The sequence below is a fragment of the Corapipo altera genome, unplaced genomic scaffold, assembly GCF_003945725.1.
Source record: "Corapipo altera isolate COAL_440 unplaced genomic scaffold, ASM394572v1 70, whole genome shotgun sequence".
In the NCBI taxonomy this organism is placed as follows: domain Eukaryota; kingdom Metazoa; phylum Chordata; class Aves; order Passeriformes; family Pipridae; genus Corapipo; species Corapipo altera.
Window position 1 is genome coordinate 1,027,362 of NW_020884911.1, and position 24,761 is coordinate 1,052,122.

Consider the following 24,761-nt stretch of genomic DNA (forward strand, 5'->3'; position numbering starts at 1 on the left):
ACCCCGGGATCGGGTGAATCCCTGCATCCCGGGATCGGGTGAATCCCTGTACCCCGGGATCGGGTGAATCCCTGCACCGCGGGATCGGGTGAATCCCTGCATCCCGGGATCGGGTGAATCCCTGCATCCCGGGATGGGCGAACCCCTGCAGCCCGGGATCGGGTGAATCCCCTGCAGCCCGGGATCGGGTGAATCCCCTGCATCCCGGGATCGGGTGAATCCCTGCCCCCCGGGATGGGCGAACCCCCGCCCGGCCCCGCCCCGGTCCGTCATCGGGCGGCGCCGGCCCCGCTCCCGTTGCCCGGTGACGATGTCGGAGCGGCGGGCGCGGGGGCCGCTCCAGCGGGTGCAGCGCCGGAGCCGGGAGCTGCGGGAGCAGGTACCGGGCCGCACCGGGGCTATACCGGGGGGACGCGGCCCGACCCGGCCCCTGACCGCCCCCGTTTCCCCCTGTCCCCGTCCCAGGTGGATGCGCTGCGGGCGGAGAGCGCGGCCGCCACCCCCGGGCAGCGGGAGGCCCTTCGGCAGAGGTGAGGGGGGTCCCGAGCCCCATCCCGAACCCCGACCCTCGATCCCTGTCTTACGCTCATCCAGGAGTCGCCCGGCTCTGCTCCGTGTGTGGGAAGAGACCCCTCCGTCCCCATCACTCTGCATCAGAAGGAGCAAAGAGTTCCATCTCCGCTTTTCCTTTCTTCTCTCGGTTGTCCAGATGTCTCCCTGCTCCTTCTTTGCAGGCTGGTTGCTGCCCAGCCCGCCGGGGCTGAGGAAAATCTAGAGAACGCCAAGAAGGAATCTCATAAATCCATACAAATATCTCCAAGGGGTGTCAGAGCATGGGGCCAGACTCTGTTCAGTGACGGGACGAGGAGCAATGGCCATAAACTAAACCACAAATTCCACCTCAACATGAGGAACGACTTCTTTCCATGGAGTGCTGGTAGAGCTGCCCAGGGAGGGTGTGGAGTCTCCTCTATGGAGACATTCCAAACCCACCTGGACACGTGCCACCTGCTCCAGGTGACCCTGCCTCAGCACTGGATGATCCACAGAGGTCCCTTCCAACCCCAGCTACGCTGGGATTCTGCCAAATGCCAGTGGGAGGTTGCACCTCGCAGGGAATAATCAGTCAAGCTGCTGTTTGGGCTTGGAATTCTCAATCTGCCCGGACACACAGCACCTAAAATGACACCTTTCAGTCAGCAGGGACAGTTTGGGGCAGAATTTTAAGAAAATACCATCTGTCTGTCTTGCTTTCCGTGCAGATGTATCCAGCTGAAGAAACTGGTGGAGGAGAATACAAGTGCTCTCCATGCTTTGAAAAAAGTGAGTGTGGAGATGAATTTGCTTGTGGTTTTCTCCAAAATTCACCGCAGAAAGCATTTAAAGACCACTAAACTTCCATTTGAGATGCACCTCAGGACAAGAGCAGTGCCCAGCACAGCACAGTCCCTGCGTGGCTTCTCTCAAATTTGTATTATTTATATCAATTTATGTTATTTAAATAGTCGCTTTAATGCTTTGTTGTGTCCAAGTCCTGCACATAAAATGTTTTATCGGCCCACTGCATTCTTTGGAAGCAGAGAGTGCAATTCGAAATTTAACATGGAATTTCACCTTGGCAGAGTTTGAAAGGGCAAGGAAAATGTCACTAAAGAGGGAGTGAGAGCAGCCCAGGGAGGGGAAAGCTTGTAAGGCGTGTCTGGAAAACTAAATTTATAGGGGAACTTCGATTCTTTGGGCAATTTGTTGTGTTCTTTGTCAGGCTGACGAGCCCGCTCCAGTGGGGAATTACAGCCAGAGGAAGGAAGAAGAGGAGAAGCTGCTGCTAAAACTCTCCCAGCAGCTGCAGAAACTCCTCCTTGTCTTGGGTCAGGATAACGTGACAAAGTATTACAGAGTGTGAGTAGCTCAAACACACAACCTGTGTTTTTATAGAATGGTTGGAAAGGACCCTGAAAAGCTGTTAGTTTGTCCCTTTCATTATCTCAGAAATAGAAGAACAAAAAAAAGAAGTTCTCACGAGATCAGTGATTTCTGGCTCACTGGGATTTTCTGAGGGTGTTGGATAATGTTTGGAGGAGAGGGAGGGAGGAAGCACCACTGGGATTTTGGAGCTTCTTCAGGACAGAGAGCAAAACACAGGACTGAAAACGCTGTGTCTGACAGCACTTTCAAAAGTTTGGTGAGAAGGAGAATAAAAACAGTCTGATTTGTTTTGGGTAGGGATGAGGAACATCAGAAAGGTCCTCATGGAAAAGATGGAAATGAAGAAGAGGAGGAAAGTGAAGATGAAGAAAGTAGTGAGGAGGAAGACAGTGAAGAAGAAGAAGAAGATGAGGAGAAGTTGTTGGATGATCCAAACGTTAAAGAATGTGTTGCTGTTGGAAACTTTGAGGCACAGCAGGAAGGGGATCTCACATTTGAGGTAAATACTCTGTAAAGGGCTTTTACTGCAGATCAGTCTATGTTAAACAATAACTATAACTAAAGCCTATGGGTTTGGGAGTCACACAGTTCCTTGTGGGATTTGGGGGGAAATGGTGTTTTCTTGTAGTCCAGTGTCCTTTTGCCACCCTCTGTCGTGGCAGCATCTGGGATCTCTGTTGTAGGAAAAAATCAAGGGTTTGTGGGGTTTTAATGTAAATATTTGGTTGTCTTTTGTCTCTGTCTCTCCTTCCAATGCCAAAGAAAGGTGAAATCCTGCTTATCCACGACAAGAAGGTGGATGGCTGGTGGGTGGCTGAAAATTCCAAGGGGGAGAGAGGCCTCGTTCCCAGGACCTACCTTGCGGTTGGTGTGCTGCGACCTCTGTCCTGTCTCACCTCTGGGCTTTCAATGATCATACAGCTGCATAAAATTGGGCACAATGCTCATGTGGGGAGTGTGTTGTTTGGAAATAATGCCAGTTGTTTGGAAATAACGCCAGTTGTTTGGAAATAATGCCAGTTTTTGGGGAATAACGCCGTGTTTTTATCCACGGGGATGGAGATGTCCATCAAAAGCAGCATTTTTGTGCTTTGTGAGGATGTGGCTGAGAAGTTTCTTGACTACAGAAGTCATAATCTTTGTCACTAAAGGTCAGCTCTGATGACTGCAAGCTGCTGTGGATTAATTTGGGCTTTTTAATGATTTATCTGCAAAGTGAGTCCATGTAAATGCTGGGCAGTTTTCTGCAGCTGCAGTGAAATTCTCCTCTTCTAAACTATTAACGTGGGCTGTGGTTGGAGAGGGCACTTTTAAGGACAGAACTGGGAAGAAATCAAGCCCTCTGCCCTTTTGAATTTGAACTGCAGGTTCCCAAGAAAGAGGAAGAAAGCCAGGAGGAGAGAGAGGAACACATAGAAGTGGTGGATGAAACAGCAGATGGGACTGAAATTAAAAGAAGGTAAAAGGAGTGATGTGAAAGCAAATAAGTATAAAATTATTCTTCCTCCTCCTTAAACCTGGCAGTACATTTCTTACCTCACAGGGGTCTTTGGTTCTTTCCTGTACAAGAGCCATGTGGGGTTTTTTTTTCTCTCGAGTGGGTTTGTTGGGGAGTTCTGAGATGTTAGATATAGGAAGCTGCTGCTATTTTAAAACAGACCCATATTTAGTGTTTAAATTTTCATCCACACAAGGCTATGTTCTAAAAACTCCTGTTTTTCTTCCAGGACAGACTCTCACTGGAGTGCTGTACGAGCCATCACAGAGGTGGGTGCACCTCTTACACCTCTCATAATGTTGATTATTCTGCAGATAAGCTTTGCCCTTTTACCAAACACCATGTCTCATATTACAGACTGTTCCTTTTAATTAGCATCTCTATTTGGGGTGGTGTTTGGTAGCAAAAAATGCCAGAGAAATGCTTCAGATGAGGTGGCTCATGCACCAGATCTCTGGTTTGGATAGAGTTCTAAATTAGCTGTTGAATTATGGCAGGAACACTGATACAATTTTGGTTTTAATTAGCATGACACAGTGCAGGTACTGACCACCATAGGAGCAGTTCCCACAGGATTCCGCCCATCCACGCTTTTCCAGCTCCTAGAGAAAGGTAAGGATTTCTCCTGACAGTTCCAGTGCAGGATTCTCAGGGCTCTGTGGTGAGTTCCTCACCCTGGTCACCAGCCTGTTGGAGTACAACCAGTATTGCTTAATTATAATTGGCTATATTTGTCCCATCAAATACTGTATAAAAGGCTTCCCCCCTCCCCCCCTTCTATTAGGTTTTAATTTATCTGTGTGAAATCCTGACAAATTTCCTCACAATTTCAAAGATTTTCCTCTTTGGAAGATCCTGTTGGCATTGGAGGAAATGATGATTTTTTTAAAGTTTATTTTAATCTTCCTTTTTTCTTGGGGAAGATGATTACACATCTTTTGGTTATCTTTTAGTTTCAAACGTTCCAGCTCATTTTGTTAATTAAATGATTGTGCTCCTGGGATGAAACACTGCAGAACACTTACAAATGGTAACCAGTGCTCATAGAAAACACCTGCATAGTTTTGTTTGGTCAAATATTCAGCTGGACCCGAGTTTTGGGTGTTGTTCATTTTGTGGCAATAAAGATCATTTAAAAAAAATGAAGGATTTTCAAACTCACCCTTGTTGTAGGCGATGAGTTTCGAGCGAGTTCCTACTTGCAGCCTGAGCTGACTCCATCCCAGCTGGCTTTCAAAGACCTGGTGTGGAACTCTGAAAAAAACACTGTGAGTATCACTGGTAAGGGAGCCTCGATGCCTTTGGGTTGGGGAAGTGATGGGGTCTCCAGATGGGAATTGGTGGCAGGATTTCCCATTGGTGGGTGAATGAGAGATTGCCATGTCCACCCAGACTCCTTAGGCAGGAGATGTTACCACATCCTGCTCTCCACTAGGCAAAAAGTCAGTATAAATTGTCAAGTTGGGTATCTTTTAAGAGCCATTTAAGTCTGTGGATTCCTTCCCTGTCTGGGGTGAAGCAGTGGGTGACTGATGTGAAGTTTTAGACCACGAGCCCTGTGAAATCACAAATTTAATTTGTCTTCTTTCCTACTGGCTAACGATCACGTCTTCATTTTTTCACTGCTTTTGGAATATTTCTCCTGCTAGGACTTTGTCTGTCCCACTAAAACACCCGTACCAATCTCCTTAGGGGAGAACTAAAGGCTCATGAAGGAGTTCTGCTGCTGACACTGTGCTGGGTTTGTGGTTGGGAGAATCCCCCACAGCGACCACCTCACACAAAACCACGGGCAGGGGGGCCCTGGAGGTTTAACCCTCCCTTTGTGCTGTATTCCAGATCCATCCCAGAGTGACCAGAGTGTCCCAGGTTGTGAGTTTGTGCAGCTGCAAGATGATCCCTGTGCCAGGAGCCAGCATGCAGGTGCTGAGCAGGCACGTCCGACTCTGCCTGTTCGACGGCACGCGGGTGAGCGAGGGCTCTTTCCGTGGCAGGGATGACCTGAGGGGCTGTGGAGCTCCCAGGATCTTTGGGTTCTCTGCTAGCCAGCTCCTCCAGTTGCCTCACTCACACAATCTGCCTCCCCAGGCTGCTCGACACTCACGCTCAGATTGCTCTGGTTTGAGCCCATCCACCCAGAAAAACAGTTCTGAATGGGTTTAATGAGCAAACAGGACGGACTGCACTGACAGGCACCAGGCATGGCCAAACTTGCACACTTACCCTGTGTCCCACCCTTGTTACTCCACAGAGCACCTCCATCCCTCCCTTTTTCTGCCTTGGTTTCTCCCCATTACTACTTCCATCCCACAGTAAGCCAGGGGCAGTCCCAAAGTGCCCTTCCCCTGCACCCTCCTCCCCTGGGCAGTGTGAGGTGCCCCAGGGAGCTGCTCCTGACTCACAGGGACAGTCACGCCCTGCCCCTGGGGCTCAGGGCTGGGCTGGGCTGCCCTGGGAGGGGCCAGGGCAGGAGTTTCTCTGAGCCCATAATTTCGGTCCCCCCACCTGCCCTTGGTGCCTCATGGCTCGTTGGTGTCTGTGGGGATGAGTGGGGTTGGGCTGATCTCTCTCCTGGGGTGGGCCTGGGAGTAGCTGGGTCAGGGCCAGGGTCAGATTCCCCCCTGCCCTCAATCCTCTGCCCCTTTTTGTGGTATGTGCAGAGCAGCTTTTTATACCCACACCCAGCAGTTTTCTTCCAGTTGTCTTTGCTGTGTGCATTGTTGGATTAACCTGGGATAATCTGCACTTTCTTACAGCAGCAGAGCTTTCCAGAAAAACTTTGCCTTAGCTTTTTTCCCCCCACTGTCATGTTTAGGTGCTGAGTAACATCCACACGGTGAGAGCCACGTGGCTGCCTAAAAATCCTCAGACATGGACCTTTTCTCCAAGGGTAGGTGACACAGCTACTGAATAACTAGTTATTCAAGCTTCTTGCTTGTCACTAAGAAGTCTCTTTTTAGTGTGCTAAAACTCTGTGGAGTTTTAGTGTGCTCCACAGCTGTGCTCCATGGAAAGAAAAAAGAATAGGGTTTAGACTGAAACTGGTTCTCTTCTCATTTTTACCTGCAGTGGGATTGGGTCTGAGGTCTTGTGTGAGTGAGGGATGTGCTCGGTGGCCTTTAAAAATAAAGATTTGTTTCAAACAGTTACATTAACTTCCTTGTTTCCCCTCCCTCTCTCTGTCTCAGGTGATGGGCCTCTTACCCAGCTTGCTGGATGGTGACTGTTTTGTCAGGTCCAACTCTCTGTCATCAGACATTGGGATATTATTTGAGCTTGGCATCACTTACACGTGCAATGTGAGTGTGTGAAGGTGCAGCATAAATCCCTCCAAGTGCAGGTTTACAGAGGGATTCTATGGGCAGACAATACCCCTAACTAGAGAATAAAAGCTTTCTGACTTATGGCCATGAGCAGACCTGTGGTTACACTGAAATAACTTGTTCCAAACACCCCCTGTCATGGCATCACGAAGGACCAGTTCTCTCTTCACTCCTGCAGGTTTTCTCTCCCTGTGATTTGTTTCAGACTGATGTGCTGTACAGTTTGGAAACTAAAATTTTAACTGTTCCAACAGCATGAATGAACAGTGGTTTTTAACTCCAGCTTGCCCAGACACAGCCTGTCCATCTGGGATGGATGTGCTGCTGAGAAGTACGACAGGTTCTAGCACAAGAGATGGCAAAGGCCAGAAAAACCACCCTAAGGGAAGGCAGGTTGTGATTTTCAACACACGGGGGTGAAAGAGGAAAAGGGGGGGGGGGTCACCACAACGATTTTGATGGGGTGATTATAATTAACTGTGCTTTGCTCAGCTGCTCAAAGCATTTATACTTCTCTTTTTTTTTTTCTAGTCTACAGGTGTCAGGGGAGAGCTGAGCTGTGGCTGGGCATTCCTGAAGCTTTTCACTTCTAATGGGATTCCTGTCCCTTCCAAGTGAGTTTGACATGTTTTCCTGCTCTCCCTGTCCTCACATCCCCATGTACATACACCTGTTTTACACTGTGAGTAAAGCTCACCTCCCATACTTACACACTGCTCATCCAGACCACTGCTCTGGGATTCTGCCTCTTCTCTGTGTGTGCACTTTGCTGCTTATCCCTTCCCCAGGTAAAAATTTGGAGACTGGTTTCCAAGACCTGGAATCAGATGAGAGTTGTTGTGAGTGACTCTCTCTTGGAGAGTGTGAACAAACTTGTATTTTGCAGCTGATTTATGATTAGTTTCTGGGCCCACTGGTCTAAAAGAATAATAGAGTGTACAACTTTCTATTTTGTTAAGTGTAGAAAAGCTTTCTGTCTATTTACAGAAACGATTCATCATAGCTTAGACTTGCAAGACTTGGTTTTTTAGCAAATATTGGTAGGTATATATATATATATATTCTGAATTTATCTGAATTACAGGGCAAAAAAAAAATACCCACTGTTCTCTAAGTCTCTAAATCTCTTCTAAATCCCATTTCTAATTTTGTTTTACTATTTCATTAAGTTAAACGTGGTATCTACACATTAAATTTCACGCTTGCTTCGAGAGAACTGAGATTACATTATTCTCTAAGGAAGTTTACATATGGAAGATCTAAAACATTGCAGTGATGACTCCTCAAAAACATTTCAGTGAAACAATTGCTGAATTTCATACAAGCAAAATATTGGAGCTGTGGAAAAGAATCAATGCTGCTGGTTGCTTTTAAAATAATTAACCTCCCAATACAATAAAGTCCCCAAATAATTCACTTCCCAATATAATTAACTTCCCAATACAATAAATTCCCCAAATAATTCACTTCCCAGTATAACACAGGTTTCAAATTTATCACCTGGGGTTTGGCTGCTTAGTTGGGTGCAGTCATTGCATCCAAAACACTGCTTATAACATGGAGGGATGTGTCAGGTTTTGAGAGAGCGGGTTTTCCTTTCTCGGAAAGTGGTTGTGCTGTTCTCACATGTCCTTAAATGTTTCCATTTTAACTGTGCTACTCTTTTCTGACAGGATGTACGAGCTGCTGCTGAGTGGTGGAACTCCCTATGAGAGAGGTGTCGAGGTGGACCCCTCAATATCGAGGAGAGGTGTGTGGTTTCTCCTAAATGTGATTTAAATAAAACGCCGTGGCAAATTCTGTGCCTCTTTCACAACAGCCTGGTTTGGGTTGGTGTGTTCTCATTTTGCATTGATTTCATGATTCCTTTACCTGCACTTCCCTTGGCTGTGGAGTGCTGGGTGGCAGAGAGTTCCCATGAGGTTTTTGGGATGTAACTCTGGCCGTTCTTTCCACCTGGCTGATTCCATCCCGGGGCTTTGTTCCTGCAGCAGCTGGTGGGGTTTTCCATCAGTTCCTGGCACTCAGGAAACAGCCTGTGCTGCTGGTGAAGCTGAGGTCACCGAGTGTGCAGTCCAGAGATGTCCTGAAGTAAGTACAAGAGACATCCTGAAGTAAGTACAAAACGAGAAAGAATTCCAGACAGCCCGGGATGGTCCCAGAGATCAGCACTCCCCTCCCACAGAACACTGGCTGTGGAAAAACCCGAGGGTCGTGTCACCTGCATGTTGTACTCCATGTCTCTTTGATGCTTGGGGTTATTCTCTTGGAAATAAAGTCTTTAAGTTTAGATCAGATGGAAAACTGCAACAGCAGGAGCTGGGCCCTTGGAGCTGGATCAGCATCCGGAAGCGGTGATGGATTCATGGAGATGCCATGAATAAACAACCTCCATGGAGCTGTCCTTTCCCTCAGGATTTGGTGGATGATGCTCTGTAGGAGCAGTTTTCAATAAAGCCTCAACTGCTGTTCTTTGTTTGCCCAACAGTTTTCTGCCAGAAACGTTAATTGGGAGCACGAGCTCCGTCCATCTCTTGGCGTTTTATCGGCAAATCCTCGGAGACGCCCTCCTGAGGGACAGGGCGAGCATGCAGAGCACAGGTGAGAGCCAAAGAAAGCTCAGGTTCTTCCAGAGAATCACCCTCTCTGTTCATCTCTCTGAGATGTTTTTGTCATTGAGGTAAATCATCCTCTTTATTTTTTAATTACTATTTACTTACTGACTAAGGCAGGGAGAGACAGAAGTGGAAGAGTTCTGGTTTTAGAACTCAGTGGCTTGCCCTGATTTTGCAACTCTGTGTCTTATTCAACAAAACTAATAATAGTTTATAGCCTTCCCCATTTTAAAATCCACTTGAAATATGGAAAATTTACATTTCTTAACTGTACTACAGGTGAATTTATATTGGTACTGAAAGTGATTTTCTTGTGTTTTCTCCCATCTCTTCTCCAAACTGAATTATGAATCATCTGTTCCTATGCAAATAAATTTCCTTGTGCAGTTGCTGACATTTTTAGCTTAGAATCTTTGTCATACTTAAGCACTTGAATCACAGGTTCATCTGTCAGAGGTGCTTAACTCCCTGATTTTCTTCAGCTTTAATATACATACTGCCTATACTGATTTCAGTAGGTGAAAATAAATTAATGCTTCAATTAATAAACTCACAGAGAGAAACTGAAGAACTTAGTTTTAAAGACGAGGTGAGAACTGCCACACTTACCTGATTTGATCTTCATAACTTGGCACAGCAGATCAGGCTCTCCTGGGATTAAGTTGCACCCCTTTGGATCCAGACCTCATTTGAAACGACTGAAAGGTGTTTCAGAAGTTCTTCTGGCTGTGTGTCACTAAGGAAGATTTCTGTCATTACAAAATCACCCATCACTTCAGAAACAGGCAGTTTAAAATGCCTGCTCTGTCTCACAGGAGCCACAAGTTCTGGCCTGCAGCCTTTAAATGTTTTGGTTTAGTAAAAGCTTCGTGTTTACTAAACTTTCCATCAGCTTCAAGAGGAAGAAACAACAGTGTGTATTAAATATTTGAACTCACAAGAGAAAGGAAAGACTTCAACCAAAATTCTGCCCTCTGTCACTTGTAATCTTATCCACAATCTCATCAATGAAAATAAGGACAGGAGCAGAGCACTTTCTCGTGGACGGCAGCCCAAAAAGCACCAGGACCCCTGTGCAGTGGGATTTACCCCACTTGGTAAATTCTCTGTGCCACTTAGTGCCTGCTTCTCTTAAAATGCCACACAAGACACGCCAGGTCGAGGTAGAACCCAAGTGTGTTTATCCACAACATCCCAACCAGGCAGCACAGTTGCAGCTGTGTGTATAAAAAAAAGGCAGGTGCAGGAATGAGGGAAAACCCCTCAGGCAGGTAAATGAGGAATATTTAAAAGGAATATATGCTTGCTGGTGCTCCTAGTAAACCAGGAGCTGGTTTTTGTGTGTCTGCTCTCCTGGTGTAAGTGTCTCCCAGCCACTGAGAGCTGGCTACAGTCAGAGAACTCAGTTGTTAGGGAGCTCTCCTGCCTTCCCTGCCCTCAGGAGAACTGTTACAGGTCATTTTCCCTTTGGAAAAATCCGAGGGGAGGGGATGTGCTGAGTACCTGGATGTGCTCTGTACTTAGCCTTGTGCATGTGTTTGTTTTCTGTTTCAGATTTAATCTGTAATCCTGTTTTAGCAACTTTCCCTCAGCTCGTGGATCAGCCAGACCTGATGGATGCGCTTCGGGTACGTTACCCTGTTGGGATTTCCAGACAAAATTTAAGGGTGTTTTTGTCCTGTGGAAAGATAAAGTTCTCCACAGCCTTGGTCTGATTTTACATTTCATTTTAGAGTGCTTGGGCAGACAGAGAAAGAACATTGAAGAGAACTGAGAAGGTAACAAACTACGGGGTTTTCTTTCCATATATTCAGTGGAGTCCGAACTAGCTGCTCCCTGTCAGTGTTATTGCTGCTCAGCTTTTCCTCTCACTTACTTAAAAATTAGAGACCCGTTAAATAGAGTTCTCAACACTTCTTACTGGGATTCATAACAGTAAACCAGGAGGAGGAGGATAATTAAATTAACTTGTAACTTTTTGTCTCAGTGTTGTTGGTGGAGAACCTGTTACTTCCATGGATACAAAAGAGGCTGTGCATGCCCACAAAATCATCTGCCCTCCTCCAACCTCTCAGCTCAGGTCTGCCTGGGAAAAGGCCCCCAGATTCCTCCCATCTCCCCAGCCCAGACAGTTTTATTCCCATGTTTTGGTGTGGAGGCAGCTGGAGAACTGACCCGGCTGTCACCAGGCTCCTGTCTTCTGCCCGGAGAGCAGCTGCAGGGAACTCCATGGGAAAACCACTGGCTCTCCATCCAGGACTTCCTGGGAGCAGCAGTGGGATGTTTCATTCCCCGTGCACAAGGACTGCTCCCTGTTTACACAAACCCTTGAGTCAGAATGGCTTTTTCGGGGCCATTCATCCAAAAGGAAAGGGGAGCTGCTCACGGAATCAGTGACTCCCCGGGATCCCAGAACCATCCAGTTTTACCTGACTGGTGTGTGCCCCTCCCAGGGCAGGACTGCTGCCTGCAGGGTGCTCACCCCTCATGGCTCTGTGACTCTGAGCTGCCACATCTCCCGCTGAGCCGTGAAGTGCTCGATGCCGGGCACGGCCCTCGCGGCTCTGGAACGCTCCGTGCTCCAGGAGTTTTCCCGCTGGCAGCTGTCAGGATCCTTCCCGTGTGTCTGATAATCGACCAGGCTGATCCTTAAGTCTCTGGGTTTTCCAGACTGACCTCTGCAGGGGAACACATAATTCTCACCCCGGAGCACCCAGGGGCAGCCTCACCTCCTGCTCCGAGGAGCGCGGGATCAGAGCTCCTGGTTCTCCTTCTCTCCACCTCAGGAATATGAGCAGAGTTTGGGTTTCCAGGGCAGGGAGGATGTGGCACTAGTTTTAGGAAGGAATATAAATACCCCACAAGCAAATCTCAGTGCCCGTGGTTTGTGGGAGCACTGGCAGGGCTTTGGAGAGCAGATTTGTTGATCTATGGTTTGTATTCTTTAGGCTTATCCAAGATAATGGATATTTGTTTAGGAAGGTCAAATCTCTTCCCGTTGTTATCCTGGTACTGGGGGTTATTTTTTTGGTTGGGTCTTCTCCCTGTGCACAATCCTTTGGAGAAGTGCTTGGCAGCACCACGAGTTTGCACTGAAGTATTTTCCTCCCTGCAGAGAGATCAAGAATTCCTGAAGTCTGTGTTTGTCCTGGTGTACCACGACTCTGTCTTCCCTCTCCTCCAGTCCACGTTCCTCCCCAGCTACAAGTGGGCTGAGGAGGAGGCAGAAATGTCCCGCTGGAAGGCGATCCATGACTTCTTGAGGAAGAGCCGGGAGAACGACGGCGCTCTGCAGTACCTGCTGTCCTCAGAAACCACCCACAAAGCCTTTGACATCTCAGAGCTGGCTTATGATTTCTTAGGGGAAGTGAGGAAAAATCCTGGAGAATTAACGGATTAAAGAACAATTCAGGCTCTCCAAGGACGAGGTGACAATACAAATAAATTCTTCCCAAAGGGACCGTACTATTGAATTGTAATAATTATTTTAACACTTTTACATTTTGGGAGAGACTGGAATTATTTTATCAGTGTAGCTTCAATTTTTGACAAACGTTGGACAAGGCTCTGCTTGTCTGTCACTACCTGTTGTAGCCACTTTGAGTGCCGTATTTTGCCGAAGCTGAGGCTCCGCTTCTCAGCACTTTCCTCCTCTTGTGCAGCTTCTTCCAATTAATTCCCAGTGTTGTTTTAATCAGGGTGAACAAAAGGCCCTTTGTCCCTGTCCCCCAAGCAGGCTGGGAGCAGGGAAGGGGAACAGCAGAGATCCTTAAGAATGCTGCTGAGCAAGGGCAGCCAGGTGAGGGGAAAAAAATCCTCTCTTGCCCAACCCGTGGACAGCACGTTCCTCCATTTTTAGACTGCTTGCCTGCTTTTCTGCCCCACTCAGGAGAAGGCTGGGCCATTCACAGGAATGTGCCTGACCTAACACACCTGACAGCTGGTGGGAATTCAGGGCACTGGCTCCCCTGGGGTGGTTCCCTCCGTTCTGACCCCTGTGCCAGCTGCTTTTCCCTGAGCACCTTGTGACCGCAGGCTCCGTGTGCTGCCCCTTCCCAGGGGGAAGTTACTAATCCGGTTTCCCTTTAGTGCTGGAGCATCTGGATGCTTCCTGCAGCATGATGGGGACATTGCCACTGTGTCTGATGGACTTAAGCCCAGGCCAGGCAGTTTTGCCAGGTGGGAAATGATTTAAAACAAGATCTTCCAAGCACACGGGAGCACCTGTGCCCTGGAGCCTCCAGAAATGCCACAGAGCACTTCCCCCGGCCTAGGAAGGGCTCAGACAGGAAACATGGATTTGATCTTTGGTCTGTGTCACACAAGGCTTGGCAGTTCCTGGGGCATCACCTGACTCTCCTAGCACAGATGGGATATCTTACTGGGACAGTGTCCTCCTGCTGGAGCACATTGCCCCACTTAGCGAGGTGATTCTGTCCCCTCTGGGTCACCTTCAGCCTTCCATCCCATCAGCTATTGGGGAGTTCTGGGGCGAGGCAGAGTCTGCTGGATGAAGCAGCGAGTGCCTCCTGAATCCAAAGTGCATCTGTCAGGATGCAGAAATCTCAGCAACTCTCTCTCAAACCTTTCAGGCCACTTGGGAGCGCAGGGGCAAACCCTCCCGGCTTGTTCCAGAGTGTTGCCTGTCAAAATCGTCTGCCAGCCACTTTTGGAAGGCTGGATGTGCCTGCAGGGCGTGGAGGGGTCTGATGAGAACATGGAGCAGAAACCTGAACAGAAAGGGGAGGAGGCAACAACACTGGAAGGGAAAACATTTCAGGCTTGGAAGCGTGCCAAGGACGGCAACTGTTTGCAGGAAACCTTTCTGCCCCGGTGTGTAGGAAGTTTTCTCCTCTCCCCTCTGGGTAACGACCTTGAACTGATGGTGTGGCAGGGCCGGGGTCCCTCTGCCCTCCCAGCCCTGGCAGAGGGGTGTGTGGAGCCGCAGTGCCGGGTGTGTGCCGAGGGCTCCCGAGCCGGCGCGGTGCCAGCCTGGGCTGGTTCCTGTGATTACGTCCCGCGGGTGTGTCCCTTAAAACCCGGTGCAGGCGAGTGTGAGCCAAGTGATCCTGGTGTCAGCTGAGGAGACATGGCCTCGGTGGGTCCCTCCACGGCCTCCACACAGCCCGCCCTGCCCTCCGGACCCGCCGTCTTCAAAACCATCCCCTACGCCTTCATCCTGCCCGAGATCGTGAGTATCCCGAGCTCCGCTGCCTCACGGCACCTGGCTCCTGGCTAAATTCCTGGGAGCAGCCCCCAAATGATCCCGGAGACAGCGGTTGTGGGAAGTAACATCTTGGCTTTGAGCCCGGGCTGGATGCACAAAGGTGGTCTTCGTGATGGGGTTTTTTGGAACAGCTTGAGGGCGAGGTACACTCCAGCTCCATCCCAGGGTCACCGGCTGCAGTAGGGCTGGGAGAGGCGGAAGAGCTGCTGGCTCCTCAGGGCACAAGCTGCTCTTTTTAGCACCTAGATACTGCTTGAAAATCAAGGGAATTTCGCTCTCTGTATCAAGCCTGTCTGTGTCTATCCTGTATCGAGTCTTCCCAGGGGTTGAAGGCAATTGGGCGTCTTCTGATGTGTGACATTCCATGATTCTTTCAAGTGCTCGTGGGTCCAGAGGGCACCCAGTGCGACTGGCTGCAATAATAGCTGGTGTACTTTGACACTGGGCTGGAGACCCACACCCCGCTGCTCCACAGGCACAATCCCTGCTGTGCCAGTGGGCTCAGCTCCCTTGGGCAGCAATTCCGGGCTTCACCCACCGGAGCTGGGGTGGCACAGGGCGGCACGGGCTCATCCCGACAAACCCCTGGTGCTGTTTGTCCACCTTTTGGGTGGATCCAGGGCGAGCTACTGGCTCGGGGCTGGTGCAGGGAGCTGTGAGGAGGCCTCCTCATGCTGGATTTCAAGCCCTGAGAATTAACAAGCGGGGCAGGGCCGGGCGACGCTGTGGCCGTTCACCTTTCCCAGATAAAAGCCCAGTTTTCTGCTCAAGCACCAAACGCCCCAGGGTGAGACATTTCCTTGTGTGGAAGGCGGCAGCAAACCTCTCCCTTTCGTAGGAACACTCACTTCCCATGAGTGTTCAAGGAAACTGGTGCCGCTGTCGTGCCGGGATGCTCCGGGAAGGATGCAGGGCTTCCGCTGGCTGCTGGGGCCAGCCCAGGAGGGACTGGGAGGGAAGGAGTTTTCCTCATCCCGTGCTCATCCGAGGCGCCTGTTTGTCCCTGGCAGCTCTGCGGGACCTGGGTGTGGATCCTCGTCGCCGCTACCTCCGTGTCCCTCCCGCTGCTGCAGGGATGGGTGATGTACGTGTCCCTCACCTCCTGCCTCATCTCCCTGCTGCTCCTCCTCAGCTACCTCCTGGGCTTCCACAGGAACAGCGAGAACTGGAAAGTGCTGGTAAGGAGGGGCCGGGACGCCGGCAGCTGTTGGCAGGGAGGGTTCATCCCAGCCCTGTCCAGCTGTGTGTCCCTCTGGATCACTCACCCGAGCCTTGCTTTGCAGGACAGTTTGTACCACGGTGCCACAGCCATCCTGTACATGAGCGCCGCTGTCCTGCAGGCCAACGCCACCATCAACTCTGAGTCAGGCCCCAACTCACCTCTCTACTACCAACTCAACAGTGCCGCCTCGGTGAGCGGGCCCGGAGCACCCCGGGCAGGCTGGAGAACCACAGTTCCCCCTGGGAGAGGCAGCAGCAAACATTAAAGCCACGGCAGAGCCACCCTGAGCCTGGCTGTGTCTCACTGGGCAGAGCTTGAGCATGTGCAGCCAGCATGAGCTTCCAGGGTCCACCTTGCAGGGCTGTCCCCTGGGAAAAGTTGGGAACTTTGCCTCTTCTTTGAGGCTTGGGGAGAGCTCTAGGTTGGGAGGCTTCCCCATCTTGAGGGCACTGGGAGGAGGTGGGGTTGGACTCTCCCGGCTCACTCCAGCTTGTGCTCTTCTTCCTCCTGTGCAGTTCTTCGCCTTCCTCACAGCCTTCCTGTATATCCTCCACGCCTTCAGCATCTACTACCAGTGATCCCAGTGCTCCCAGCAGCTTCTCCTCTGCAGGACGAGGGCTTTCCCGGCGAGGGACCCCGCTGTGCTCCCCGAGATGTCCCTGCCTGGCCATGAGGACGGAGGGTCCTTTTTCACTCCACCAGAGGAGGGATTTTTGTTGGCACACGGTGATGCCCGTGGGGACATTCCCTGCCTTGCCCCGGGCTGAGCAAGGGGAGGGACTGGGCGCAGGCTCCAAGCCTCCAGCTCCGACATTCCGCCAAATATTGATGACCAAGGGGAGGGAAAAAAAATAGAGAACCACTGTTCCTTCAGCAAACAGTTTTCTTTCTTATGTTATTTGCCTTTCTCTGGTTCAGCTACATTCCTCCCCAACACATAAACTGGCAATAATGATGCAATACTGTGTTCCCTGACTGTCAGGTTGTGCCATTTGGTAAATGCTGTACTCAGAATAAAGCGTCAACTGACAGATTTTGACCGCTCTGTAAGCTGTGTTCATTGAACAAGCTCATTTTATCCCCTAAGAGTTAGAAAAAAAAAAAAACAAACTAAAAACAAAACCAGAAAATGTTCACTTAGAAAGCTGCAACAGGCTTCTTAAACAATAAATCGTAGAAGTCGTAGCAAAGTTATAAAACTACAGCTTGAAAAGAATTCTTACAGCGGGTATTTACAGTCGTGTCTCCCAATTCCCGTTACAAAACCTGCAGAGTTCAGGCACTGGTGTTGCTGGCGTCACTCCTCCCTGCACCCTCAGCCGCGGAGGGAGCGGTGGGAGGAGCTGCCTGCTCTCCCTGCCCCGGGGAATCCTCCAGGTCTGGGATGGCGTTGACCCGCAGCACGTCCAGGTAGAGCAGGTATTCCTGGAGGCAAACCGGCAGCGGCAATTCCCGGATCGCGCGCTCCGAGCGCAGCCGGTCGCTCCTCAGCAGGGACCGGATCTCCAGCCGGCACAGGTGAGACAGGGGCGGAATGAAGGCTGGAAAATTGAACCCCGAGTCAATCAGGGACACCGTGGGACCGCCTGCAGTTCCCTGGATCCCACCCCGGGCTCTGGCAGGTAACGAGCGGAGCTCTCCGCAGTGAAGGGATTTGCCGGTCCTTGAATTCTTCTGTTCCCTTTCCTTTGCCCCCCCCCCAGCTCCCTTTCCCTCTTCAGCTGCAGTCACTGGATGTTCTTACAACACAAATGTATTTACTAATAGCAAAGGAAACAAAGAGGGAACCTCACCTCAATTGCCCCAAATAAACCGTTGGGGTTTTTTTTAGCTCCAGAAGCATCCTTTTGGCCTCAAACATTCCAAAGGAAGCATTATTAAATAACATTATCAAATAACATTATCACCTACACATTTCAGAAATCATTACAGATCTTTTAAAGAAGAATTTGCTTTGAAAGGAGTCACTAACAGACACCTGAGCACAATTTTTGGGTCACACCTGCGTGTTAAAGCTGATTTTCTGAAGGGTGAACTGTCAAAAATTCCTGGACGACCAATTGAATATTTTGGCTGACCACATTTTTGAATATATTTGATTTTTTTACTGTTTGCATTTTAATTACTGCCCAAAGCTTTGGACAGAACAGGACAGACACTCCACTGGAAATACAAATCAAATTAAAAAAATAATTTGGAATATCAAATAAAAAAAAATAGCTTGGAAGCTGGCATACACACAAGACTTTTTTTTTCTCCTGCCTCTTCTGCTTACCAAAGTGGCTCTTGGGAGTCCAGGTGAACTTCTCCTTGTATTGGGAAAGGTGTTCCTCCACACCTCGAGGAAGCCTGCTCCAGTTCATGAACTCCAGGACAAAGTTAAGGACGTTTTCACTCGCGGAGAAAATCCTGCGTGACAAAAACTCCCCTGAAATACCATTTTACACAACAGCATAAATAGAATAATGAGAAAAACACAGAGAGAGAGCTTTTCTGACAAATCCTTCACAACCTTCACCCTAGGCCTAGAAACAGGAAGCCACTACAGAGAAATCCCAAGTAATTCTACAGCACAAGTCTTTACTGATGTAATTTTATTTCCCTCCTTTTCCTTCCAAAAGTTATTTTTCCAGATGACAGTGTGATGGGTGTTATATTAAAAAGTGGGTGTTTAAACAGAGGAAGTAATTGCTATAAAAAGTATTTGTGGGTTAGGGAATAAAACATCAAAAAGCACCATGTGTGATATGCAAGGACAGTGAGATTTGTTCAGTCACTGAGTTGCAGCCCTGTAGGGTGTTTACTACAGCCAGCAGAAAAATACAAATATTTCAGAACTTTAAACAGGAGTTGAATTCTGTAGTGCCCAACTAAACATAAAACATCACCAAGCCGTTGTTTGTATGTGGAAAAACTTAAATTAAAAAAAAAAAAACAACAAAAAACCCCACAAACAACAAAGCCCAGACTGGAACTTTTGCCACATTGTTTTGTTTAACAATCTTGAAATGCATCCGTTTCCTCTCCTCCCAGCCCTGGCCCGGCTTCACTTCCCATTTGCTTCCCATCCCATCCCTCCTGACCTATTTCTCCCGTTTGAAATTCTCCTCACCGTTGCTGTATCACAGTATTACACACACCCCTACAAAATCTGAGCTAAATTTGGGGGCCATTAAGAGATGTTCCATATAAAAGTCGGGCAGTGATGCCTTTCTCCAGGGGAGTGATATAAAGCAACCTCCCTCCAGTCTGGCTTTCTTCCTACACCGAATTCTTTTTCCTGGCTCCAGACGTGGCGTGTGAATGATTTATCTCAGACTTTCCACAGCCCCTCCCATTCCTGATCGCGGCAACTGATTATCAAGGACCATCCTGGGAAAGCCCAGGTTAGAAACCAAGCTTTGCCCGCGGTATTTAGCAACTAGGGGCGAGGGGGCTCTGCTCACCAGAGGGCACACATGAAATTCAGGGGGTCGAAGCCAGCCAGGAGCAGGGAGGGCAGCCACTGCTTGTATTCCTTGTGCACCGTGTTGCTGTAGTGGATGAAATCCGTTAATTCCTCCCCGGAGGGCAGGGAACAGCCCAGCCTCAGGAAGCGCCGAAACAAAGCGAACTTCTTATGGCACAGGCAGTGTCCCAAGTTAACGGCCCGGAGGGCGATCCCGTACTTCAGCAGAACGTCGACGAAGTGAAAATACCTGGGAACAGGGAGGAGGAACGGGGGCATCCCGTTAAGTTTTCCCCTCAGAAAGCATCTCCCACTTTCAGCATCCAGCCGAGCTCCGGTTTTAAAAATAAACCCGTTTCACTAAAATCCTTTTGTCGTTATCCATCACAACAAGGTGATGACGCGATAATGGTGCGATAACGACCGAGATTATGACCGATAATTAGCGCGCTGCTTTTTAGCTTAGTTAATGATTAGAGGGCACATCTCTTCAGGAAAGTGGTGATACATGTTACCTGCCTCATTTACAGGCCATTTAAGTAATTACCTGCTCTGCTTCCCTTCCTAAATTATTTATTATTAAGCAACACCAGGACAGAAGGGGAAAAAAACAATATCCAAGGATTTTTAAAGACAACTTCCTAGGAGCATGCCATGGACTAAATTCCCCACTAATGAACCTCTCATGAATTTAAAGGCAGCACCTAAGCCATCAATTTTGATCCACGTAAGTGAAACGTTCTGTTACTGTCTGGGTTTAAAGAAGATTTAAAAGCCTTTACTGAAGATGTTTTCCCTAATGCAGCACACGAGCCACACAGCAGGACTTGGCATTAATATTCCCAAGCAGGAGTGTCTGCAAAGGGGGAACTAACCAGAATTCTGGAAAAAATACTAAATGACAGGCAACAACTGAGGGAGGAAGGCGGGAAACTGCACGTTTAAAGTTAAATAAAAGGTGATATAAGTATGAATAGTTTCAGAACAGAAGAGGTTTCCTTACTCTTTTTGGAAGACCATGCACATGGGGGATCTGCAGTCGAAGTCAAGGCACTCCTGAGCATCTGGGCTGAAGCCCTGTTTGAGCAGCATTTCCAGACACTCCCTGTCCCCTCCGTATATGGCAGAATACACAGGGCTCAGTTTGCCCTTGCCCTTGTCACAGATCCGGTCAGTAACCGGGATCAGCAGCTCCAGGATCCTGCAAATATTTCAAACCACTGGTTTCTGATCTCGTGCCACGATTCATTTTAAATACACAGCCATTTTCCACACGCTTTGGGAGAAAATCCTGATTTTTCACTCCCGAGCTTGCATAGAACAACCTTGATAACTCCATACACAGGTCCTTGGCAAACACTGTGCTTTGGCATGGATTTAGGCTGGAAATAAATATTTTAATCCAAACCAGGGACAGCTATTTCCTATTATCCCCCACTCCTTTTTAGAGCTGCACATTAAATCCAGACTTCTCTGAAGTCTGGAAGCAAGCTGGAAACGTGAGTTGCAAATAAAATTAATATTTAGTGGAACAGAAAAATCCTTCTGTTCATAGCTCACAGCTCCAGGCTACATCACATTAGTGACAAACACCAGTCCCTTTGCTACTGGAACTTACTGGTGCTGCTTAGGGGTCACCAGTTACGTGCAAATATATGTGCAAATCATGGAGTTCCTGAAAGCTCCTTCTCGCCAGTGTCCTCCTACTCCAGAAACTTCCTTCCACTCTTGGCTTTCTGCAGTGGAACTGACTTGTATCACTCAAACTGGCCAAAGCTACAAATGCATTTCTGGAAGGGCTAAAGGGACTGTTTTATGGTTTTGATTTTTCTGCCTGGTTCAGCTAATTCAATATTTGCACAGAATTACTTCTGCTACTTACCGGTTAGGAATATAATTCTAATTAGCAGCTGTTCAAGCCATGTATAAAGCCATGTCATTTATGTTTTATAATGGAGAGTAAAATGGCCAAGAAGTGAATTGGTATCTGGTTCAGCACTGTGGAAAACCCTCTAAACTCATTAGAATGTGGATCAAACCCAGGTTAGATGCTGAATTAAAAATCATAGAACCAAAGAATGGTTGGGGTTGGAAGGGACCTTAAAGATGATCCAGTTCCACCCCCTGCCATGGGCAGGGACACCTTCCACTAGCCCAGGTTGCTCCAAGCCCCCTCCAACCTGCCCTTGGACACTCTCAGGGGTGGGGCAGCCACAGCTTCTCTGGGTAACCTGTGCCAGGGCCTCTCCACCCTCACGGGGAGGGATTTTTTCCCAATATCCCATCTAAACTTACTCTCTTGTCACTTTGAAAGAGATTACTAAAAGACATGCAAAATGTGAAAAGACTTAAGACTTCTAAACTACAAATCAGTTTGAATGCTCATTTTTCTTCCTTTTAGGCCCAGAACTTCCTCTTTGGGGATTATATTTGTGTCACCAGAATCTGCTGGACACCTTTTCCACCACCTACTTTGCATGGCCCATTTCGGCCGCGGCGTGAATCGGTAACTGCCACTGGTCCTCGTTGCAGTAGAGGTTTGGGTCTGCCCCTGCTGCCAAGAGCAGCTCCACACATTCCAAGTGTCCCTCCTGTGCAGCAATCAGCAGGGGGGTGGCTCTGTCCTTGGCCTGGCAGTTGAGGTCTGCACCTGACACAAAACAAAACCGAATTCACGCTCACCGGTGATTATTTTTCCCCGGCGCGACTCCAAACTCAACGAGTTTTCCACAGCAATAAGGAAAGGAAAAAAAAACCACCCCAACCTAAAATTTCAGATTACGTGCAAGAGCAGAACTAAAATTGTGTTTAGTGACAGCTGATGAAGGTTTAAACAGGGAAATGAAGGCTCATTATTACCGTGGGACACCAGCAGCCGTAAACTCTCCAGCTGGCCATACTGAGCAGCAACAAACAGGGGGGTAATTCCAAAGTCATCCCTACAGTTCTTGCTTGCCCCTTTCTCCAGGAGGATTTCCATTATCTCAGTGGAACCCTGAAATAAGTATTTTTACCCTCAACCAACGGAAAAGCGAGGAAATTAATATATCTGTTTTCCCTCCCCACACTCCAAACTGAAATAAGACACAATATATCAGTATTCTAAAGATGCATTGAATAATTAATGGTCAAATAAATCAGACAAGTTTCAGTTAATTTATCACATTTGCTCACTTATGTGATAAGTACAAATGGTAATTAAATGAGTTTATTAGCACCACTAAGCCAACATATTTGTAAGTACAACCTTATGACTCCTTAGGTTAGTTAGGAAAATGTATCCAATAAAAATGCAACTAAATAAATAAATTATCACTCAGAATACACCAGTGACATGGAAATTACAGGATGTGCTTAAAGGTTACCTGAAAAGAAGCTTGGTGCAAAGAATTCCATCCAGACCAGCAATGAGGACCTTCAATATTTGCTCCGTGTTGGAGCAGAAACTTTATGACCTCTGTGTGTTTATTTTCAACAGCTTCAACAGAACAGTAATTAAAAAAAAAAAAAAAAAAGAAAAATTATTATTATTAAAGAACTTTCAAAAGAAAGAATTAAAATATTTGGATTTACGAACTCGCTGAAAAACTCAAAAGGTCTCACTGCCAACTTCCTGACACAATAATCAGAATTCTTTTAATTTTAAATTTGTCTTATATGTTCTTACTGTCTTTTGTGTTTACACCCCAAAACCGTGTTGGAGAATGAAAACTATCCACCAAGTTTTCAATTAAACTTGTTAAAATTCCACCTCCACTGTGTTAAGACGGATAACAAAAGCAAGTTTCTCTCCTCCCTCTTTCCCATGGAACATGGAGACAGTTCCACAGTAGACATGGACGCCTAAATTCCCCCTATTTTGGAACAGACTTGGAAAAAAAGGTAACACAGGACCTGTGATGTTTGCCTGGGTATGGAGGTAAAACAATAAACACATTTCATCAGATGAGTTAGACCCTGAGGATTCACCATTTAAAGCATTTAATTATGATGATTTATGTGAAACATAAATCATAGAAGAAATGCTAAAATGATGGACCTTGATCACTAAACCAGGAATGGCAAAAATTAGTCTTTTCACGCAAGAAGTAGGGAGGAATTAAAATAAAACCAAAAAGACTTGAAACAGCCTCATCCATATGGTAATCCTGTACCTCCTAGAGCTTTCCTGTGCTAGGAACAAAGAAAAGGCTTTGCAGCAAACCAATTTGGTTTGACAGTTTTGTTTTAAAACGCTGCCTGAAACAGATTTATCCATAAATATAAAAGGGGGATTTCCAGAGCTGCTCCATGTCTGAGTCTAAAGCCTGGTGTTTAGGCTACGAATCTATGGGACACAGAACAGGAACTTGATTTGAAGTTGTTTTTTTGGGGTTTCAGGAAAGCTGACCTAGGAAGAGCGGGGTGGTGGCATCGGTGGTGACATCGTTGAGGTCAGCCCCGGCTTCCAGGAGGACACGGAGACATTCCAAGGCCCCGTGACGCGCCGAGAGGTGCAGAGCACACAGCCCTTCGAACGTCCTCGAGTGGATGTAGTCATCAGATGGGGCTACAGGGAGGGATGAGGAGGGGGAAAACGGGATATTCAGCAGCGAAGTACCAAAATACAGTTATTTTGAGAAAACAAAGGAGTCATTTGACATGCGTGGCCTACAAATGTGCCTCTTCCAAACGTCACCGGTGAACCACAACCTGCCAATTTCTCTTTAGCACAGCTGTGAAACCACGCAGAAACTCCCAAAACGAGTTAAGAACACGATAAATCTACATCATTTCTATTTTCTACGACAGGGTAACCGAGCAGAAAACCACACTATTTACTATGTTCTCTTTACCTGCACGAATGAGCAGCCTCAGGCACTCACTGGAATTGTGTGCTGCCGCTTCGTGGATGGGCACCCACCTCCTGTTATCCGGGACATCGATGCTGTATCCCTGAGCAATTAATTTCCTCAGGATTTCAACGTTCCCTTCCCTGGCTGCCAGGCCCACGGCCGAGCACCGGTCGGAATAGGCCTCCGTGAAATCCATCCTAGGGATCAAACTCTGCAGGAGGAAGAGAGGAGGGGAAAAAAAAGAGATGCGTGTTGGTACAACCTATGTAAGAGAGAGGTTTTTGTTTGTTTTGCAGAGGATTCGGTTTGGTTTGTGGGTTTTGGAGGAGGGTGGTTGGTTGTGGGGTTGGGAGATGGTTGTTTGTGGGATTTGGGGGGAAGATGGTTGCTTGTGGGGTTGGGAGGAGGTGGTTGTTTGGGGGATTTGGGGGAGATGGTTGAGGGGCTTGGGGACAGAGGCTGTTTGTGCAGTTGGGAGATGGTTGTTTGTGGGAAGATTGTAGGGTTGGGGGAGATGGTCGTTTAGAAAGTGGTTGGTTGTGGGGATTGGCAGAAGGTTGTTGGCAAGGTTTGTGGGAGAGGCTGTTTGTGGGGTTGGGGGCAGAGATGGTTGGTTGGGAGACGGTTGTTTGGGGGGTTTGAGGGGGATTGTTAGTGGGATTGTGGG

At 48.0% G+C, this 24,761-nt stretch overlaps 3 protein-coding genes and 1 long non-coding RNA gene across 11 annotated transcripts in view; 2 read left to right on the forward strand and 2 right to left on the reverse strand.

The window, feature by feature from the left end:
• LOC113952185 overlaps nucleotides 1–10,887 on the reverse strand; it is a 12,178-nt gene extending 1,291 nt beyond the window's left edge. Inside the window, exons 1-7 of one of the 4 annotated variants that reach the window (XR_003529431.1) lie at nucleotides 9,972–10,887; nucleotides 8,620–8,833; nucleotides 7,445–7,564; nucleotides 4,587–4,678; nucleotides 3,975–4,111; nucleotides 3,463–3,567; nucleotides 585–771 (exon numbers count right to left, since the gene is read on the reverse strand). This is a non-coding gene — a long non-coding RNA (uncharacterized LOC113952185). Of the gene's footprint in view, nucleotides 1–559; nucleotides 772–3,462; nucleotides 3,571–3,974; nucleotides 4,112–4,586; nucleotides 4,679–7,444; nucleotides 7,565–8,619; nucleotides 8,834–9,971 lie in introns of those variants that run through there. The other 3 variants (XR_003529430.1, XR_003529432.1, XR_003529433.1) reach the window with 3 other exon arrangements.
• Nucleotides 311–12,827, forward strand: NPHP1 (nephrocystin 1). 3 transcript variants are annotated; one of them, XM_027653938.1, is made up of 20 exons: nucleotides 311–379; nucleotides 466–530; nucleotides 1,263–1,323; nucleotides 1,763–1,899; nucleotides 2,224–2,425; nucleotides 2,689–2,790; nucleotides 3,294–3,385; nucleotides 3,654–3,693; nucleotides 3,952–4,036; nucleotides 4,598–4,692; nucleotides 5,264–5,392; nucleotides 6,240–6,314; nucleotides 6,613–6,723; nucleotides 7,279–7,361; nucleotides 8,421–8,497; nucleotides 8,739–8,838; nucleotides 9,236–9,348; nucleotides 10,917–10,990; nucleotides 11,096–11,140; nucleotides 12,478–12,827. In XM_027653938.1, the coding sequence occupies exons 1-20, from the start codon at nucleotides 311–313 to the stop codon at nucleotides 12,760–12,762; spliced, it is 2,040 nt and encodes a 679-aa protein (XP_027509739.1). In that variant the 3' UTR covers nucleotides 12,763–12,827. The 3 variants fall into 3 exon arrangements, with proteins under 3 accessions (XP_027509739.1, XP_027509740.1, XP_027509741.1); XM_027653939.1 differs by having other exon boundaries at nucleotides 12,547–12,827; XM_027653940.1 differs by lacking the exon at nucleotides 2,689–2,790.
• An 873-nt stretch (nucleotides 12,828–13,700) lies between these two features.
• MALL (mal, T cell differentiation protein like) lies at nucleotides 13,701–16,848 on the forward strand. The gene is made up of 4 exons (XM_027653946.1): nucleotides 13,701–14,553; nucleotides 15,600–15,767; nucleotides 15,873–16,001; nucleotides 16,327–16,848. The coding sequence occupies exons 1-4, from the start codon at nucleotides 14,452–14,454 to the stop codon at nucleotides 16,387–16,389; spliced, it is 462 nt and encodes a 153-aa protein (XP_027509747.1). The 5' UTR covers nucleotides 13,701–14,451; the 3' UTR covers nucleotides 16,390–16,848.
• ASB3 (ankyrin repeat and SOCS box containing 3) overlaps nucleotides 16,681–24,761 on the reverse strand; it is a 15,067-nt gene continuing 6,986 nt past the window's right edge. Inside the window, exons 2-10 of one of the 3 annotated variants that reach the window (XM_027653941.1) lie at nucleotides 24,095–24,309; nucleotides 23,650–23,808; nucleotides 22,625–22,737; nucleotides 22,119–22,254; nucleotides 21,732–21,909; nucleotides 20,263–20,460; nucleotides 19,258–19,509; nucleotides 18,087–18,220; nucleotides 16,681–17,352 (exon numbers count right to left, since the gene is read on the reverse strand). In XM_027653941.1, coding sequence (XP_027509742.1) covers nucleotides 17,087–17,352; nucleotides 18,087–18,220; nucleotides 19,258–19,509; nucleotides 20,263–20,460; nucleotides 21,732–21,909; nucleotides 22,119–22,254; nucleotides 22,625–22,737; nucleotides 23,650–23,808; nucleotides 24,095–24,290 — 1,632 coding nt within the window. In that variant the 5' untranslated portion in view covers nucleotides 24,291–24,309 and the 3' untranslated portion in view covers nucleotides 16,681–17,086. Of the gene's footprint in view, nucleotides 17,353–18,086; nucleotides 18,221–19,257; nucleotides 19,510–20,262; nucleotides 20,461–21,731; nucleotides 21,910–22,118; nucleotides 22,255–22,624; nucleotides 22,738–23,649; nucleotides 23,809–24,094; nucleotides 24,310–24,761 lie in introns of those variants that run through there. The other 2 variants (XM_027653944.1, XM_027653942.1) reach the window with 2 other exon arrangements.

What these genes read in the sequence shown, in the direction of transcription:
- NPHP1 (XM_027653938.1), top strand. Translation starts at nt 311, where the DNA reads ATGTCGGAGCGGCGGGCGCGGGGGCCGCTCCAGCGGGTGCAGCGCCGG. An exon ending in GGGACTGAAATTAAAAGAAG is followed by an intron (nt 3,386 to 3,653) that starts GTAAAAGGAGTG and finishes TTTTTCTTCCAG; the next exon opens with GACAGACTCTCACTGGAGTG. An exon ending in TTTCCAGCTCCTAGAGAAAG is followed by an intron (nt 4,037 to 4,597) that starts GTAAGGATTTCT and finishes CCCTTGTTGTAG; the next exon opens with GCGATGAGTTTCGAGCGAGT.
- MALL (XM_027653946.1), top strand. Translation starts at nt 14,452, where the DNA reads ATGGCCTCGGTGGGTCCCTCCACGGCCTCCACACAGCCCGCCCTGCCC. An exon ending in CCTTCATCCTGCCCGAGATC is followed by an intron (nt 14,554 to 15,599) that starts GTGAGTATCCCG and finishes TGTCCCTGGCAG; the next exon opens with CTCTGCGGGACCTGGGTGTG. An exon ending in AACTCAACAGTGCCGCCTCG is followed by an intron (nt 16,002 to 16,326) that starts GTGAGCGGGCCC and finishes CCTCCTGTGCAG; the next exon opens with TTCTTCGCCTTCCTCACAGC.